This window comes from Hylobates moloch, unplaced genomic scaffold (assembly GCF_009828535.3).
Source record: "Hylobates moloch isolate HMO894 unplaced genomic scaffold, HMol_V3 SCAFFOLD_8, whole genome shotgun sequence".
NCBI lineage: Eukaryota > Metazoa > Chordata > Mammalia > Primates > Hylobatidae > Hylobates > Hylobates moloch.
The window spans coordinates 95,883,971-95,900,303 of NW_026652283.1; the positions used below are offsets into that span (position 1 = coordinate 95,883,971).

At 38.2% G+C, this 16,333-nt stretch overlaps 1 protein-coding gene across 50 annotated transcripts in view; it reads left to right on the forward strand.

The window, feature by feature from the left end:
- CLASP2 (cytoplasmic linker associated protein 2) overlaps positions 1-15,755 on the forward strand; it is a 226,429-nt gene extending 210,674 nt beyond the window's left edge. For 17 of the 50 annotated variants that reach the window (XM_058442685.1, XM_058442691.1, XM_058442694.1 and 14 more), the window contains 2 exons: positions 10,178-10,294; positions 13,221-15,744. In XM_058442685.1, coding sequence (XP_058298668.1) covers positions 10,178-10,294; positions 13,221-13,307 — 204 coding nt within the window. In that variant the 3' untranslated portion in view covers positions 13,308-15,744. Of the gene's footprint in view, positions 1-10,177; positions 10,295-13,220 lie in introns of all 50 variants that reach the window. The other 33 variants (XM_058442681.1, XM_058442689.1, XM_058442684.1 and 30 more) reach the window with 9 other exon arrangements.
- Positions 15,756-16,333: the final 578 nt, after the last annotated feature.

A 16,333-nucleotide genomic window follows, 5' to 3' on the forward strand; every position in this document is an offset into this window, starting at 1 on the left:
TAGAAACAGAATTTCTAGGTGTTGCCAGATTTCACTCCCAAGTGGTTATACTAATTTACAGTCATAGAGGTAATGTGTTTCGCTTTAGCTACATAAACCCAATCATAGAAACATTTTAACAAAAATGAGATGTGTTTTATAACATGCTTTAACTTAACCATACGTTGTGAACTCTTTCCATCCAATAAATGATATTTTACAATATGATTTTAATCGCTGACTAATATTACATAGTATGTATATTAAGAACCCTCCTAAGGCTGGGCGCGGTGGCTCACGCTTGTAATCCCAGCACTTTGGGAGGCCGAGGCGGGCGGATCACAAGGTCAGGAGATCCAGACCACGGTGAAACCCCGTCTCTACTAAAAAAATACAAAAAAATTAGCTGGGCGTGGTGGCGGGCGCCTGTAGTCCCAGCTACTCGGAGAGGCTGAGGCAGGAGAATGGCGTGAACCCGGGAGGCGGAGCTTGCAGTGAGCCGAGATCGCGCCACTGCACTCCAGCCTAGGTGACAGCGAGACTCCGTCTCAAAAAAAAAAAAAAAAACCCTCCTAAAGAGAACTAATCATTATGCATCTATAGTATTGTATTTTTTATTCTAGTCTAAGCTTAATATTACTAAATTGGGAGGTCCTAACATAAGATCCAAATCTGTTTGTCTATGCCTTAGTACTAAGAACAGAGTATAGGCTGGGCACAGTGGCTCACACCTGTAATCCCAGCACTTTGGGAGGCCAAGGCAGGCGGATCACCTGAGGTCAGGAGTTCAAGACCAGCCTGACCAACATAGAGAAACCCTGTCTCTACTAAATATACAAAATTAGCCAGGTGTGTTGGCACATGCCGTAATCCCAGCTACTCGGGAGGCTGAGGCAGGAGAATCGCTTGAACCCGAGAGGTGGAGTTGCGATGAGCCAAGATTGTGCCACTGCACTCCAGCCTGGGTAACAGAGCAAGACTCTGTCTCAAAAAAAAAATATATATATATATATAATACGTATATGTCATATATATAATGGGTACTGAATCCATGTTTGCTAGATAAATAGCTTAGAGTATGAGGATACTAGCAAAAAGCTATTGTGGCTTTAAGTTCTTATAAATTTCTTATTTCCTCTGATGATAGGTTGGTGCAGGATTTTATTGCATATGCAATTATTGGGAAAAGGCATCTTACCTATCAGAAAAGCAAAAGAACGCTAATGAACATAAATACTAGCATTTTAACTCTTTGCTATAGACTATTAAAATTAAGGTGTGTAGGTATTAGGACCAGAGCAATGAAAGGCAAGAAGGCAATGGCAATATACTTTTTGAATGCCTTCATATTTTCTCACTAGAAAATTATCTCACTGAGCAACTAGGATTGCATACAAAAAACATGAAAAACATCTTCAACAAAATTAGGAAAATGTATCCCAGTGAACCCCAAAATATGAGCAGATAGGGCCAAACCGCCACCAGCAGCAAGTTCCCCTGCAAATATCAGTAGTATGGAAAAGTGTGAAGGAAAGTCAAAAGTTACTTTTAAGACCCTGGGGCCAGAGAATCCCCCAAGTTCTCACCCCTAAAAGAGGTGTCCCCATTCAGAGTGAAAAGCTAAGTATACATAACTGATAAAAAATTGGAGGTAAAGGCAAAGGTCCTGCAGGAAGCCCAAATCATGCTGGAGTGGCATGGATCCTCAGGGCTCTTAGAAATACCTTGCAAAAGCTCTCTTCCGGAAAGAGCTTATTTAGCAAAAAATTCCTTGACTAGAATCTAAACTGAGCATCTACGCAACCATAAAAAAGAACAAAATCATGTCCTTTGTGGCAACATGGATGCAGCTGGAGGCCATTATCCTAAGTGAATTAATGCAGAAACAGAAAACAAAATACCACATGTTCTTGCTTATAAGTGGGAGCTAAACATATTGGGTACACACAGACATAAAAAATGGGAACAATAGACAACTGGAAACTCCAAAAGGGGTTGGGAGAAAAGGGAAGGGTTGAAAAACTACCCATTGGATACTGTGTTCACTGTTTGGGTGGGGGGAATCAATAGAAGCCCAAACCCTCAGCATCACACAGTATACTTACGTAATAAACCTACACATGTACCCCCTGAATCTAAAATAAAGTAAACTGAGCATTATAGCAATATTGTGGCAGAGGTGACTACCCAAAGGCCATATTTTTTTTAAAAGGTAACAAGAAGAAAGAATCCTGCATCAGTAAAGCTAGAAAAGCTTTCATGGCGCAACCCACTCCCCAAAACAGAAAATTTAGTTTAAAATATAGAATACAGAAAAGTGTCTTTCACTTACACATGAGCAACAGAAAAGGGTTGTGGAGGTCAAGCCCAAAGATACTGCCTATTCTTCAAAAAAGAGGAAGAAAATAATGGCGTGAGGTATACTTACAGTGAAGATACACTAGACACATGGACACAAAGCAAATGAAAACTTAAACCCAAATTTAAGAAAACAAGGTAAAAAAAAGTAAGAAAACTATAGAAAGTAATAAAAAGCATGAATCGGATATTTTAAAGCTTTTAAAGGGGAAATTAGACAATAGATCTATTGAAAACAGAGCAGGCAGAGCTCAAGAAATAATATTTTACTACCAGTCTTCAGTGGAATATACCCTAAAGATGAAAGAAACTGCAAAGAAATCTTGAACTGCATTCAATATATTCATAATTAGGAAAGATGCTGGTATGGTTATTTTTTAATAGTAATAACATTGATACACATATCAGATAAATAAGATAGATTAGGACAAAGCAAATAATGATGTTATAAAATGAAGTAAATCTCAAAACCTTAACTTTGAATTGGGTATGTCAAAATGAAAATATTATTTAATTTCTTACCTCAAAAAATGTTTCCTATTAGCCTCTGAATGAGTATCAACTCAGTAACACTGAGCATCCCTACCACCCAGATTGTGGTCTTCAGATACCATTTTCCACTCAAAAGAGTCAGGTGTCTTTGGGAAAATGACTGAGTCCAGGTTTGGAGCAGGTAATGTACAAAGTGAGCCTGAGAATTCTTGACTGAAAGCAAGGAAACTATTCATATTTGAGGGTCAAAAAGAATAATGCTACAATGAATTAAAATACATCAAATTTTAAAGTGAAATTCATGAGTTTATATTGATACTTTAAAAACTGGCCAACTTTGAAGATTATTGGGTTATTCCCAAAATTGGTTAATAAAGAGAAAGAATCAAAACACATACACTACCTATCCTATTTTCAGGATAACCAAATATTTGATGAGATAAAGTACTTTTAGAAGGATTCCAGCTAGTAAATTCAGAAGAAATTATTGACTTACAAATTATTTTTGGCCAGGTGTGGTGGCTCATGCCTGTAATCCCAGCACTTTGGGAAGCCAAGGAGGGCAGGTCACTTGAGGTCAGGAGGTCGAGACCAGCCTGGCCAACATGGTGAAACCCCATCTCTGCTAAAAATACAAAAGTTAGCTGGCTGGTGACGGACGCCTGTAATTCTAGCTACTCAGGAGGCTGAGGCAAGAGAATGGCTTGAACCCGGGAGGTAGAGGTTGCAGTGAGCCAAGATTGCAGCACTGCACTCCAGCCTGGGAGACAGAGTGAGACTCCATCTCCAAACAAAAAATATGTATATATATATTTTTAGGCAGTGTGTGGTAGCTCACACCTGTAATCCTAGCACTTTGGGAAGCCAAGGCAAGAGGACACTTGAGCCCAGAAGTTCGAGACCACCCTGGGCAACATAGTGATGCCTCGTCTCTACAAAAAAAATTTTTTTTAAATTAGCCAGGTTTTCTTGCCTGGCTTGGTGGCTCACGGTGGCATGCCTGTGGTCCCAGCTATTCAGCAGGCTGAGGTAGGAGAATCATCTGAGCCTGGGAATTTGAGGCTGCAGTGTGCTGTGATCATGCCACTGCATTCCAGCCTGGGTGACTAAGCAAGAGCCTGTCTCCAAAATATATATATATATATATATTATATATATATACACACACACATATATATATATTTGGCCTCATTGAAACAATGGATATATGAAGTGATTTTCAGTAGACACCAGCATCGTTAGGTAAAAAGATGATGGGGCAGGGTGTATAATGGAGGAGTTAGACTAACAACATCTGAACCTACTGACCAGTCTTAACATTACTGAAGGTGGGACAACTAAACAAAAGTTTTCTTGCCTGGCTTGGTGGCTCATGCCTGTAAACCCAACAATTTGGGAGGCTAAGGCAGGAGGATTGCTTAAGCCCAGGAGTTGGAGACCAGCCTAAGCAACATAATAAGAAACTGTCGCTACAAAAAAATTTTAAAAATTAGCCAGGCGTGGTCACATGTGCCTGTAGTCCAGCTACTTAGGGGGCTGAAGTGGGAGGATCACTTGAGCTCAGGAGGTGGAGACTGCAGTGAGCCATGTTCATACCACTGCACTTCAGCCTAAGTGACAGAGCAAGATCCTGTCTCCAAAAAATAAAAATAAAGTTTTTTTTTCTAAAGCAATTGAACCTAAATCTAATCCAGTCTTCAGTTTAACTGTCAGTTTAAAGGAAGTTCAGAGAATAGAGAAGCATGTTAAATTGTACCTTAAGAGTATATTCAGTCAAATTCAGAATGTAGGAAATTCTACGAGGAAAACTGCCAAATTCCTTTAATAAAGAAATGGCATGAAGAAAGAGGAAGAGGAGGTTATCAATTGTTAAAGATTTAAAGAGTCTCAAGAATCTAATCAACTTGGCTGGGTGCAGTGGCGCACGCCTGTAATCCCAGCACTCAGGGAGACTGAGGCAGGCAGATCACCTGAGGTCAGGAGTTCAAGACCAGCCTGGCCATGGTGAAGCCCCATCTCTACTAAAAATACAAAAAATCAGCTGGGCATGGTGGTGCGCCTCTGTAATCCCAGCTACTCGGGAGGCTGAGGCAGGAGAGTCACTTGAACCTGGGAGGCAGAGGTTGCAGTGAGCCGAAATTGTGCCATTGCACTCCAGCCTGGGCAACAAGAGCGAAACTCTGTCTCAAAATAAAAAAAAGAATCTAATCAACTTGAAAAAGAACAAAATTGGAGTACTTACACTCTCAATTTTAAAACATATTACAAAGCTATGATAGTAAAGACAACATGGTACCATCATAAGGTAGACTGATAGATCAATGAAATAGAATCCAAAAATAACCCTCACATTTATAGGCAATCGATTATCACAGTTTTTTGTGGGGAAGAAGAGTATTTTTAATAAATGTGATGCTAGGACAACTGGGTTTCCACATGAAAAACAATGAAGTTGAACCCCTACCTCACACCATGTACAGAAATTAACTCAAGGAGTGATGCACAGAAAATGGCAGACAGAGTAGGAAGCTCCAAGAATTGATCTCTCTACTTAAGCAACCATTGAGCTGGCAAAAAATGAATAGAATCAACTTTTTTGGAACTCTAGGATCTAACCAAAAACTTACAGTAACCAAGAGAGTACTTAATGAAAGAAAGAGGCTTACTTTCAGTACTTTAGAATAATGCTACAATCAATTAAAATACATCAAATTTTATTTCAAAGCAAATTCTTTTTTTTTTTTTGAGACAGAGTCTCACTCTGTCACCCAGGCTGGAGTGCAGTGGCACAATCGCGGCTTACTGAAACCTCTGCCTCCTGTGTTCAAGCGATTCTCCTGCCTCAGCCTCCCAAGTATCTGGCTGGGACGACAGGTGCTTGCCACTGTGCCCAACTAATTTTTGTAGTTTTTAGTAGAGACAAGGTTTCACCATCTTGGCCAGGCTGGTCTTGAACTCCTGACCTCATGATCCACCTGCCTTGGCCTCCCAAAGTGCTGGGATTACAGGCATGAGCCACTGCACGTGGCCTATTTCAAAGCAAATTCTTAGTATCATGTCATATTAAATACTTCATGAAGTTTACACTTTCAGAACATAGGATAATGTTTTAAAAATTACTTTCTGGCTTAATACTTCCAGGACATAGTATAATGTTTTAAAGATTACTTTCTAGCTTAATTTCCTGTTTGTTTTAGGTGGTGAGTTGCCTGGATAATTTTTTTAATTTTCTGTAGAGATAGTGTCTTATTAGGTTGCTTAGGCTGGTCTCCAACTCCTGGGCTTAAGCAGTCCTCCTGCCTCCACCTCCCACAGTGTTGGGATTGCAGGCATGGGCCGCCGAGCTAAACAAGAAAACTTTTTTAGGTGGCATCTCATTGAACGACACATAATGTCTAGTTGTCCCGCCTTCAGTGATGTTAAGATTGATCAGTAAGTTCAGATGTTATTAGTCTAACCCCTCCATTATATACCTTGCCCCATCTTTTCACCTAATGATTTTAGCAGCCACTGAAAATCACTTCATATATTATTGTAGCATGATTCTATTCATTTTGGCCAGCTCAGTGGTTGCTTAAGTAGAGGGGTCAATTCTTGGAGCTTCCTACTCTGTCTGCCATTTTCTGTGCATCACTCCTTGAGTTAATTTTTGTATATGGTGTGAGGTAGGGTTTCAACTTCATTCTGTTTCATGTACTGAAAATACTTTTTTACTTTCAGTAAGAAACTTACTTAACTGCCTACCATCCCCCATGCTCAGTAGCCTTGATGATGGTGGCCCAGATTTGTGGTGTAGCTTGCTGGTTCCAGGAGGGACATGGACCTTGTTCTCAAAAAATTGTGGTTATGTTTTGTTGTTGTTGTTGTTGTTTTTATCTCTGGCATTCCCTGAGAGGCTGGCATAGAGACTAGCCTTTGTTTCATCTCCTATCAGGCTGAAGTGGCTTCCTAAGTGGAGTCTATTGAAAAGATTTAAAAACATACTACCCATAGCCACCTGAGGCAAGGGAGAGCAGACAAGACAAGCAGCAAACAAACGCCTGGGAAGGAGGAAGCTGAGGAAGGAGATAATTGATGAAATAACAGTTTTGCTGGGCTACCACGTGTACTGAGGAATCCACCAAAAGTATGGTCAGAAAAGACCTTAGAGCAGGGGTCCCTAACCCCCAGGCCATGGACTGGTACTGATCCGTGGCCTGTTAGGAACTGGGCCACACAGCAGGAGGTGAGCAGTGGGCAAGCGAGCATTACCACCTGAGCTTCGCCTCCTGTCAGATCAGCAGTGGCATTAGATTCTTACAGAAGCATGAAGCCTATTGTGAATTGCACATATGAGGGATCTAGGTTCCATGTTTCTTATGAGAATCTAATGCCTGATGATCTGAGGTGGAACAGTTTCATCCTGAAACCATCCCCCCATCACCCTTCCCCATCCATGGAAAAATTGCCTTCCATGAAACCAGTCCCTGGTGCCAAAAAGGTTGGGGACCACTGTCTTAGAGGACCCTAGGCTTGGACCTCTGGATGTTCTTTGGGCTCCATGCAAGTAGGAGCTGGGCTAACACAGAATTGTAGGCAGCCTAGCTAATGGAATGATTACCCAGCTCAGAGTCAATCTGCAAAGACTGGGAGAGTTTGTCTTGTTTTGTTTTGACCCCAGGCATTTAAGGAAATCTCTGTCAGGTCACTGGCTGACCACTGAGGTAACAAAGAGACTTCAGTGACCATGTACCATAAACAAAATTTACTCAAACAAATCAGTGATCTAAATATAGCTACTAAAACTATAAAACTCATAGAAGAAAACATAGCAATAAATCTTTATGACCTTAGATTTAAGGTCATCCTCTATGGCGGATTATTAGATATGACACCTAAAGCATCAACGATAAATAAAAAATAGGTTAATTGAACTTCATCAAAATTAATTACTTTTGTTCATCTCAGGACCTAATCAAAAAACTGAAAAGACAACCTATAGAATGGGAGAACATTCTTGCAAATTATATATCTGATAATGGTCTACTATCCAGAATATATATAAAGAACTCTTATAACTCAACAACAAAAAGATAAATAACTTTTAAATGGACAAAGGACTTGAATAGCTATTTCTTCAAAGAAGATATACAAATGGCCAGCAAGTACATGAAAAGATGCTTGGTGTCATTAGTTATTAGGTAAATCAAAACCACAATGAGATACCGCTTCATACCCACTGGGATGATTGTGATCTAAAGAACAAAAATAACAGGTTTTGATGAGGATGTACAAAAATTGGAACCCTCATACATTGCTTGCATAAATATAAATTGGTGGTACAACTGCTGTGGAACGCAGTTTGGCAGTTCCTCAGAAAGTTAACGTAAAGGCTGGGCACGGTGGCTCACTCCTGTAGTCCCAGCACTTTGGGAGTCTGAGGCGGGTGAATCACTTGAGGTCAGGAATTCAAGAGCAGCCTGGCCAACGTGATGCAACCCCATCTCTACCAAAAATACAAAAATTAGCCAGGCATGGTGGTGAGCACCTGTAATCGCAGCTATGTCGGAGACCGAGGCAGGAGAATTGCTTGAACCCTGGAGGTGGAGGTTGCAGTGAGCTGAGATCACATACTGCACTCCAACCTAGGCAACAGAACAAGACTTCATCTCAAGGAAAAAAAAAAAAAGGAAAAAGATAAAGTTAACACAAAATTGTCATATAACCCACCAATTCTATTCCCAGGTATATACCCAAAAGAAGTCAAAGCAAATATTTAAATAGTTATCCATGAATATTCATAGCAGCACTATTCACAGTAGCCAAAAGGTGAAAACAACCCAAATATCCATTAATAAATGGATAAACAACATGATATATCATACAATGGAATATTATCCAATCATAAATATTACATTCCTATTCCACTCCTTGCCCATAATACCTCATTCTGCCATGTGATTCCCTAACTGTTCTGGGAAGGGACAGTGCGTGTCTTTTTGGACACTGAACATTATTTACCTGGCCTGTTCTTGTCACATACCAGGCACTTAAATATTTAAAATTGAATGCCATACTGTTTGCAGTGTTATTTGTAATAGGAAAAATTTAGCAGGAAGGAGGTTATTGGGGAGGAAGATGTAAACTTACAATACTCTAGAATGGTTAAATTAGGAAGCATACTAAATGAATGCCTCATATTATTATAAAGGCCATATAGAAAAATTAATTTACATTATAATTGCAATTAAAATGATGAGGAAAAATAAAATTAACATAGTTTGATTGCTTTACTTAGGAATAATGTACTTCTTTTAGCTAGATATCTATTGATATTTTAATGTTTCTGCAGTTGTTTTAGAAAGATAAAATGATTAGGACTTTAGTGGAGATGAACTCTATTTTTCCCTGTAGTAAAATGTGCATATTCATTCAGATAGAGTAAAATGTGCATATTCATTCAGATAATTGATTCAAAAATATTTCATGGATAAGATTGCTGTAGACTATTGAAATAGAGTAAGTAGTGTGATCAAAAGCATAAGTGGGGGAGATGGACAGAGAAAGGGAAGATGTTGGTCAAAAGGTACAAAGTTTCAGTTAAAGAGTATTAGGTTCTAGCTATCTATTACACAGCACAGTAACTAGTTAATAATGTATTTTTCAAAGTAGCAATTATAAAAGAAAATGGATTTTAAATGTTACCACAAAGAAATGCTAAGTATCTGAGGTGACGGATATGTTGATTAGCCTGATTTGGTCATTCCACAGTGTACCTGTATTGAAACATCACATTATACCCCATAAATATATACAATTATTATTTGTCAATTAGAAATAAGTTAATTTTTTAAATAAAATTAGGTTATTAAAGGCACAATAAAAGCATAGGGGAATAGTTTACATAGACTGGATTTATTAGAGAAAGTAATTGCAGGGATGGAACAGATGTAAAACTTAATTGGGCCTGGATTATAGGACTACCTTGAGCCACCAAACCAATGATAGGTTTTATCGGATAGTGAGGAGCGCTGACTGCCTTAAAACCTAATACTTTAGGAAAGTTAGTCTGGAGACTTTTTTCAGGGTGAATTGGCAATGGAGCAGCCTAAGAGTCAGAGAAGTGCAGCTTTCCAGACTAAGTAAGAACCTGATATAGAGGGCTAACAAGAGTGAGGGCGCAGTAGGGGAAGTGGAGGGAGAGAAGGGCATTGTCTGTGCTTGAAAAGGTTAAAAAGTTAACTTTGATCTGCAGTTTTCTCTCCTCAGTATGCTCGAGATTTCATCTTTCAGCTGCATCTTCTGTCCCTGTTAAAAAGGTAGTTTTCTCAGATCCCCTGGAGTACTAACAGTGGACTTCTCTCCATAGGGTTATGATAATTCAGAGAGCAGTGTTCGGAAAGCTTGTGTCTTCTGCCTGGTGGCTGTTCATGCGGTAATTGGTGATGAACTAAAACCACATCTCAGTCAACTTACTGGCAGTAAAGTAAGTAGTGCTGCTGTGTTTTAGAGATGGTGGCCATAGTACATCCTTCAAAACTTAGTTATATGTCTGTAACAGTAAGCTTTTTATTTGGCATTTAATAAGTCAGGCTTTGAGCATCCAACTTGCCCTTATTATTTCTGTTTTGTATTTTATCTTTTTCTAGACTCTAACATTTGTTAGATGTTCACTCAGGTGAAGTCAGCAGTTTGTTGGGGTGGTCGGTAGGTTTCTGTGAGAGAAAATGCCTGCAGCATCTAGTTATTTGTAATAGCTGACTCCTTACCAAATCCCAGACCCAAATCTTTACCGCGAGCACTGTTTTATTAAGAATAAATAGACTGTTGTGGTATATATATTCATGGATTACTGTATATCTCTCAAAATATAGAATACTTGCACATTTTAAAATTTTTCCCCTTAAGAACTATGATAATCAAATATTTGTTCTCCTTCTCTTTCTATTCTCCAAATTAATGTGCAACTTTAACTTGGTGTGTTGAAATAAAAGTTTTCTGATTCATTGTTCAGACCTATAAAAATAAATAAGTCTTGCCTTTCTCATTTGATTGCTACTACCAGTACTTTAAAATTCATTCAACTAAGGTGGCCAGGCAAAGTGGTTCATACCTGTAATCCCATCACTTTGGGAGGCCGAGGTGGGAAGATCACTTGAGACCAGGAATTTGAGACCAGCCTGGGCAACATAGTGAGAAGACTGTGTCTCTAATAATAAAAATAATAATAATTGTTTTGAATTAGAAGTTTGTTCTCAAGGGTGAAGATAACTTCTGATTGTTGAATCATGGCTTATGAACCATTTAGCAGAAAGCACTCACCGTCACTTTAAGAGTTTCTGAAACCCTAAGGATTGTCTTACTGTGGTCAAATTTATCTTTTAATAGCAAAAAAGCAGAATATACATATAATGGAAAATCAGCCTAGGTAACACACTTTACATTAAGTTATAGATAGATTAAACAATAATTCTTAACTCTGGGTTACAAACCACTTCGAGACTTAGGTAAAATCTCATCTTAAGAAAAATGCATTCAGATAAAACCATGAGAGACCAAGTTTTAAAAAAATAGAAAAATGCATAATGGAAACAAGTATATGTCATTTCAGAGGGTTCTGTGATCCCCTGAATCCCATGGCTACCAGGTTAAAAACTCTTGGATCAAAGAGTTAATGTTTAAAAAGCAAACCTTCCAAAACAAAGTTCAGCACTTTATCAGAACAGTAGGTAGCCAGTAATAATGTTACATGTGAAGACAGTAGGTAGGTGGAAAAAATATTTTGGAATAACATTAGATGAAACAAGTAGGCCAAATGTGGTGGCTCCCACAGCACTTGGGAGGCCAACGTGGGAGGATCACTTGACCTCAGGAATTCAAGACCAGCCTGGTCAACATAGGAAGACCCTGTCTCTACAAAAAAAGAAAAAAAATTAGCGAAGCACGGTTCCACGTGCCTGTGGTCCCAGCTACTTGGGAGGCTGAAGTGAAAGGATTGCCTGAGCCCAGGAGGTTGAGGCTGCAGTGAGCCATGATCACACCACTGCATTCCAGCCCAGGCAACAGAGCAAGACCCTGTATCAAAAAAAAAAAAAAAAGTAGAATACGGAATTGTATATTTATTGATTACAAACTTCATAAAGTCATGATCTCATACAAAGACTTCAAAATGACACAGAGATATTAAAAACATTCTTGGTAGGATGACAGTGGCTTCGTGGTCTAAGATCTTAGGTCCTGTAACCCAAATACCTGAATTGCTATTTTTGCCCACTTTTTACCCACCCCTGTGACCTCAGGCAGTAACTTAACCGTTCTATATTGTGATTTCCTCGTCTATAAAATACGAAGATAAAGATACAATGTAAAACAGCATATTGTGTAACACCTAGTACTCAGTTGTTTGTTATTATTGCTTTAATGGTGACTTCTGAGTTTACTTTAATGTTATATTAGTCTGTTTTCATGCTGCTATAAAGAACTGCCCTAGGCCAGCTACGATGGCTCACGCCTGTAATCCCAGCACTTTGGGATGCCGAGGTGGGTGGATCACAAGGTCAGGAGATCAAGACCATCCTGGCTAACACGGTGAAACCCCGTCTCTACTAAAAATATAAAAAATTAGCCGGGCGTGGTGACAGGCGCCTGTAGTCCCAGCTACTTGGGAGGCTGAGGCAGGAGAACAGTGTGAACCCGGGAGGCAGAGCTTGCAGTGAGCTGAGATTGCGCCACTACACTCCAGCCTGGGCAACAGAGTGAGACTCTATCTCAAAAAAAAAAAGAACTGCCCTAGACTGGGTAATTCATGAAGAGGTTTAATTGAATCACAGTTCTGCATGGCTGGAGAGGCTTCAGGAAACTTACAATCATGGCAGAAGGGTGAGCAAACATGTCCTTCTTCACATGATGGCAGGAAGGAGAAGAAGGGAGAACTGCAGAGCGAAGCGGGGAAAAGCCCCTCACAAAACCATCAGATTTCATGAGAACTCACTATCACTAGAGCAGCACAGGGGAACCACCCCCATGATTCAGTCACCTCCCACAAGGACCCTCCCCCAAGACATGGGGATTACAATTCAAGATAAGATTTGAATGGGAACACTGAGCCAGACCATATCAAAAGTTTTATATGTGATCCCTACAGTATATTTTGAAAAGACATGATAAAATACTCTGTCATGAACAACTTTCAAGACTTAGAAACTTTTTTGATTTTTTATGTTTTTTTCAGATGTGCTAGGCAAAAAAAATAATTTTTTGTTCTTAATTATCAACAATAACTTGGGCATTATGATAACCCCCAGCCTAAAATCTATCTTTCAGAGTTCACATATATGTATATAATATTTTAATGAGTATCTTACAATTTGGAGCAGCTGCTCAAATGACATTTATTTGGCTTGAATCTGCAGATGAAGCTACTGAATCTTTACATCAAACGTGCACAAACGGGTTCTGGAGGAGCTGATCCCACTACTGATGTTTCTGGACAAAGTTAGTGAAGCTTATCACGGCAAACCAGGTCTCTCAAAAGAAAGGACAGGTAGACCACCCTCATCAATGAAAGGAAATTCTCAAACACATCCTTTGGAACTTAATATTGTTTCCCAGTTTTAGTTTTTTGTTTTGTTTCGTTTTGTATTTTCTGTAACAGAGGACTATCCTCAGTCTGCATGTAACTTTTATGATAGTTATTCCAAATTCAAGAAGAAGCAGTATTAACATCAATTGATCGATACAAAGTAATTTTTAATCTAATTCATCATTTCACATGTTTGTACTTTGTCTTCCCATTAACCTTTGCCAGTGTTATGATTGTATAAATTTTTTTAAATGCTGGTTAAACAGGAATGCTTAAAGCTTTAAAAGTTTAACAGTCTAAAACATTTTTGCTTTTATTCAACTGCAGAATAATATTTTTATTGCTACTTTGAGTTTTGTTCCGTATCATGTCCTATGCTAGAAATATTTAAATGATGTGAAACAAAGCAGGACTAATTTGAACTACAGCTGGACTCTGTGTGATGGTGATACATGTCATTAGTTGCAACTTCTTTGGGGTGATCTATAGTCTGAAAACTAAAACCTCAAAGACAGATGTTACAGAATCAGCCAGTTCTATAAAACTGATATTGTCTGTTGGTTATTGATCTTGCCATCTTTATTTAAAACCATGTCCCTTCTATGATCCCTTAAGAAAGCTGCACCAAATCATCTGCCTGTTTTTTCTTGATACTTACTGAAATAGAAGGTTTTATTGCAGGGTGTTTTTTGGTTTGTTTGTATCTTTGTTGTGAATGATGCTTTTTTGTATTTATTAATATCAAATTCACTTATGAATAAACTTGATAATGGAAACAGACAAAAAAAATCAAGTGCGTGTGTGTCCTTGACCGTCTTCTGTTTCTCACGTAATAAACAAACTAATTATTGAGACATGGGAGTGACCAGCACCTTTTCTTTAAATGGTGGAACCTGGTTTCCTTTTACCATGAAATTGTCGTACTTGAAAATATTGATCCTGATGAGAGAGAAGATGGTGCCAAAGCTGTTGCTGTCTTTGTATAATGGGCTCAAATTCTCTACCTCTTCAGGGCTAATACTTTTAACTGAGCTGCTGCCTATAGTCTTTTGGAAAACTACTTAAAGGGGTGATTTTCTGTTACTTTTTAGCAAATTTTTTTAATCATCTCTTGCTACACCCGTTCTTTTCATGTGCAGCCGACTTTCAAAAATTACCAGTTTTGGTGAAAGGCCAAATTAGATAATTTGGAACCAGGATACTAATGATTTCTCATCTTTACTTTTTTTTAATCCTAATATAAAGTGAATTTGATTGAAAAGGCAAATAGCTATTAGGGAAGCAATTTGCTATTGTTACAGAGTTATCTGTACTTTGTTTAATTGAAAAAAATGTAGAAATGTATGTAAAGAATTTAAGACAAGAGTACTGAATGGATGATTTGTCATAGGCTTTCCCCTTGCTTTCTGTTCTAGCAGCAGGAAAAGTTTCTCTATATCCTCTCCCTCTACCTGTAACAATTTTGTTTTCTACTGTTAATTACATTGTGTATTTATAGTTCTATGCTTACTGTTGTGCATATACTGGCAATAAAACTGTACATAACATTACTTGAAAAAGTTAATAATGTATATCAGTTTTTCTGTCTCACTGTGTAACAAGTCACTCAGTTTTATTTTAACTTTAGACGGTCTTTTATCAGTGGTGGTCTCTTGAATTTTGTAAGTTCATCTGAGGAGAAAAGATTTTTCAGGTGTAGCTACTACAATCAAAGGTATACAGCTACATACGCATGTATATATTACAGCTTATCTGTAAGAAGAAAATGCATTTTAAACACTGAACTCTTCTCAGTAGCATTTTATGACCTTTGGATATGTTTGTAATCACTTCGAATCAAAATATTGATTTAATTTTGACCTCTGGTTTAAGATACTGCTTTAACTACTGTTGACAACTAAGTAGAGTGACTTAAGCTGAATAGTAACTCTAACTGGAAAATTAGCACCTGGTGTCTAATGGCAGACAGGCACTCAAGAAATGAATTAACTATACAACAGAAAAGTATGGTTTAATGTGTCCAAATGAAAGCTAGTAGATATAAATGTGAAAAAAATTGTGTTTACCATTCTATAATCTCAGTTGATAAGACTATAAGAAAGCTGATTATTTAAATCACTATATACAATACACCCTTAATTTGTTCATTCCAGAAACATACTTAGATGTCAGCTACTTAAAAATGGTCACGAAAAGCTACTGTTTAAATTTTTCCTCCTGCTATTCTCTCCCAAATTATTAATAAGTGTTGTTCATTTACTGCACTGCTGAGAACTAATTAAAATTATATATTCCAGATTGTAAAACATGTTTATTTCTTCTGGGTTTCAAAATCTGTAATATACTTCTGACATTTTCAAGTAATGTGGTTTGAACCTGAGGCTTCAATTTTGTAGCTAATCTGCTGTGTTCCTTCATATTTTATTCTTACAGACTTTAAGTCAAAATTACTTTTATTATCAAGTTATGTCTTATAGTAAAAGACTGGAATCTTACTGATAACATCATTGATAAGGCCAGATGTATTTGTTAATTGAAATGTAGCTTATAATTGCTCAATTAGAATAGCATTTACAGTAAATAGAAATGATAATTAGCATATTACTCTATAATACATGAGGCTTTTTAAACTTAATTTTTTATATCTTTGCTTCTGGTATTAGTTTAGTTCATTCTGTTGCAATTAGTACAGTTTTGCAGCTATATAAAAGGTTTGGAATTCCGTTGTTAAAAAAAAAAAGGAAGTCCGGGTGTGGTGGCTCACGCCTGTAATCCCAGCACTTTGTGAGGCCAAGGCGGGCAGATCATGAGGTCAGGAGATCGAGACCATCCTGGCTAACATGGTGAAACCCTGTCTCTACTAAAAATACAAAAAATTAGCCGGGCGAGGTGACGGGCGCCTGTAATCCCAGCTACTCAGAAGGCTGAGGCAGGAGAACAGCG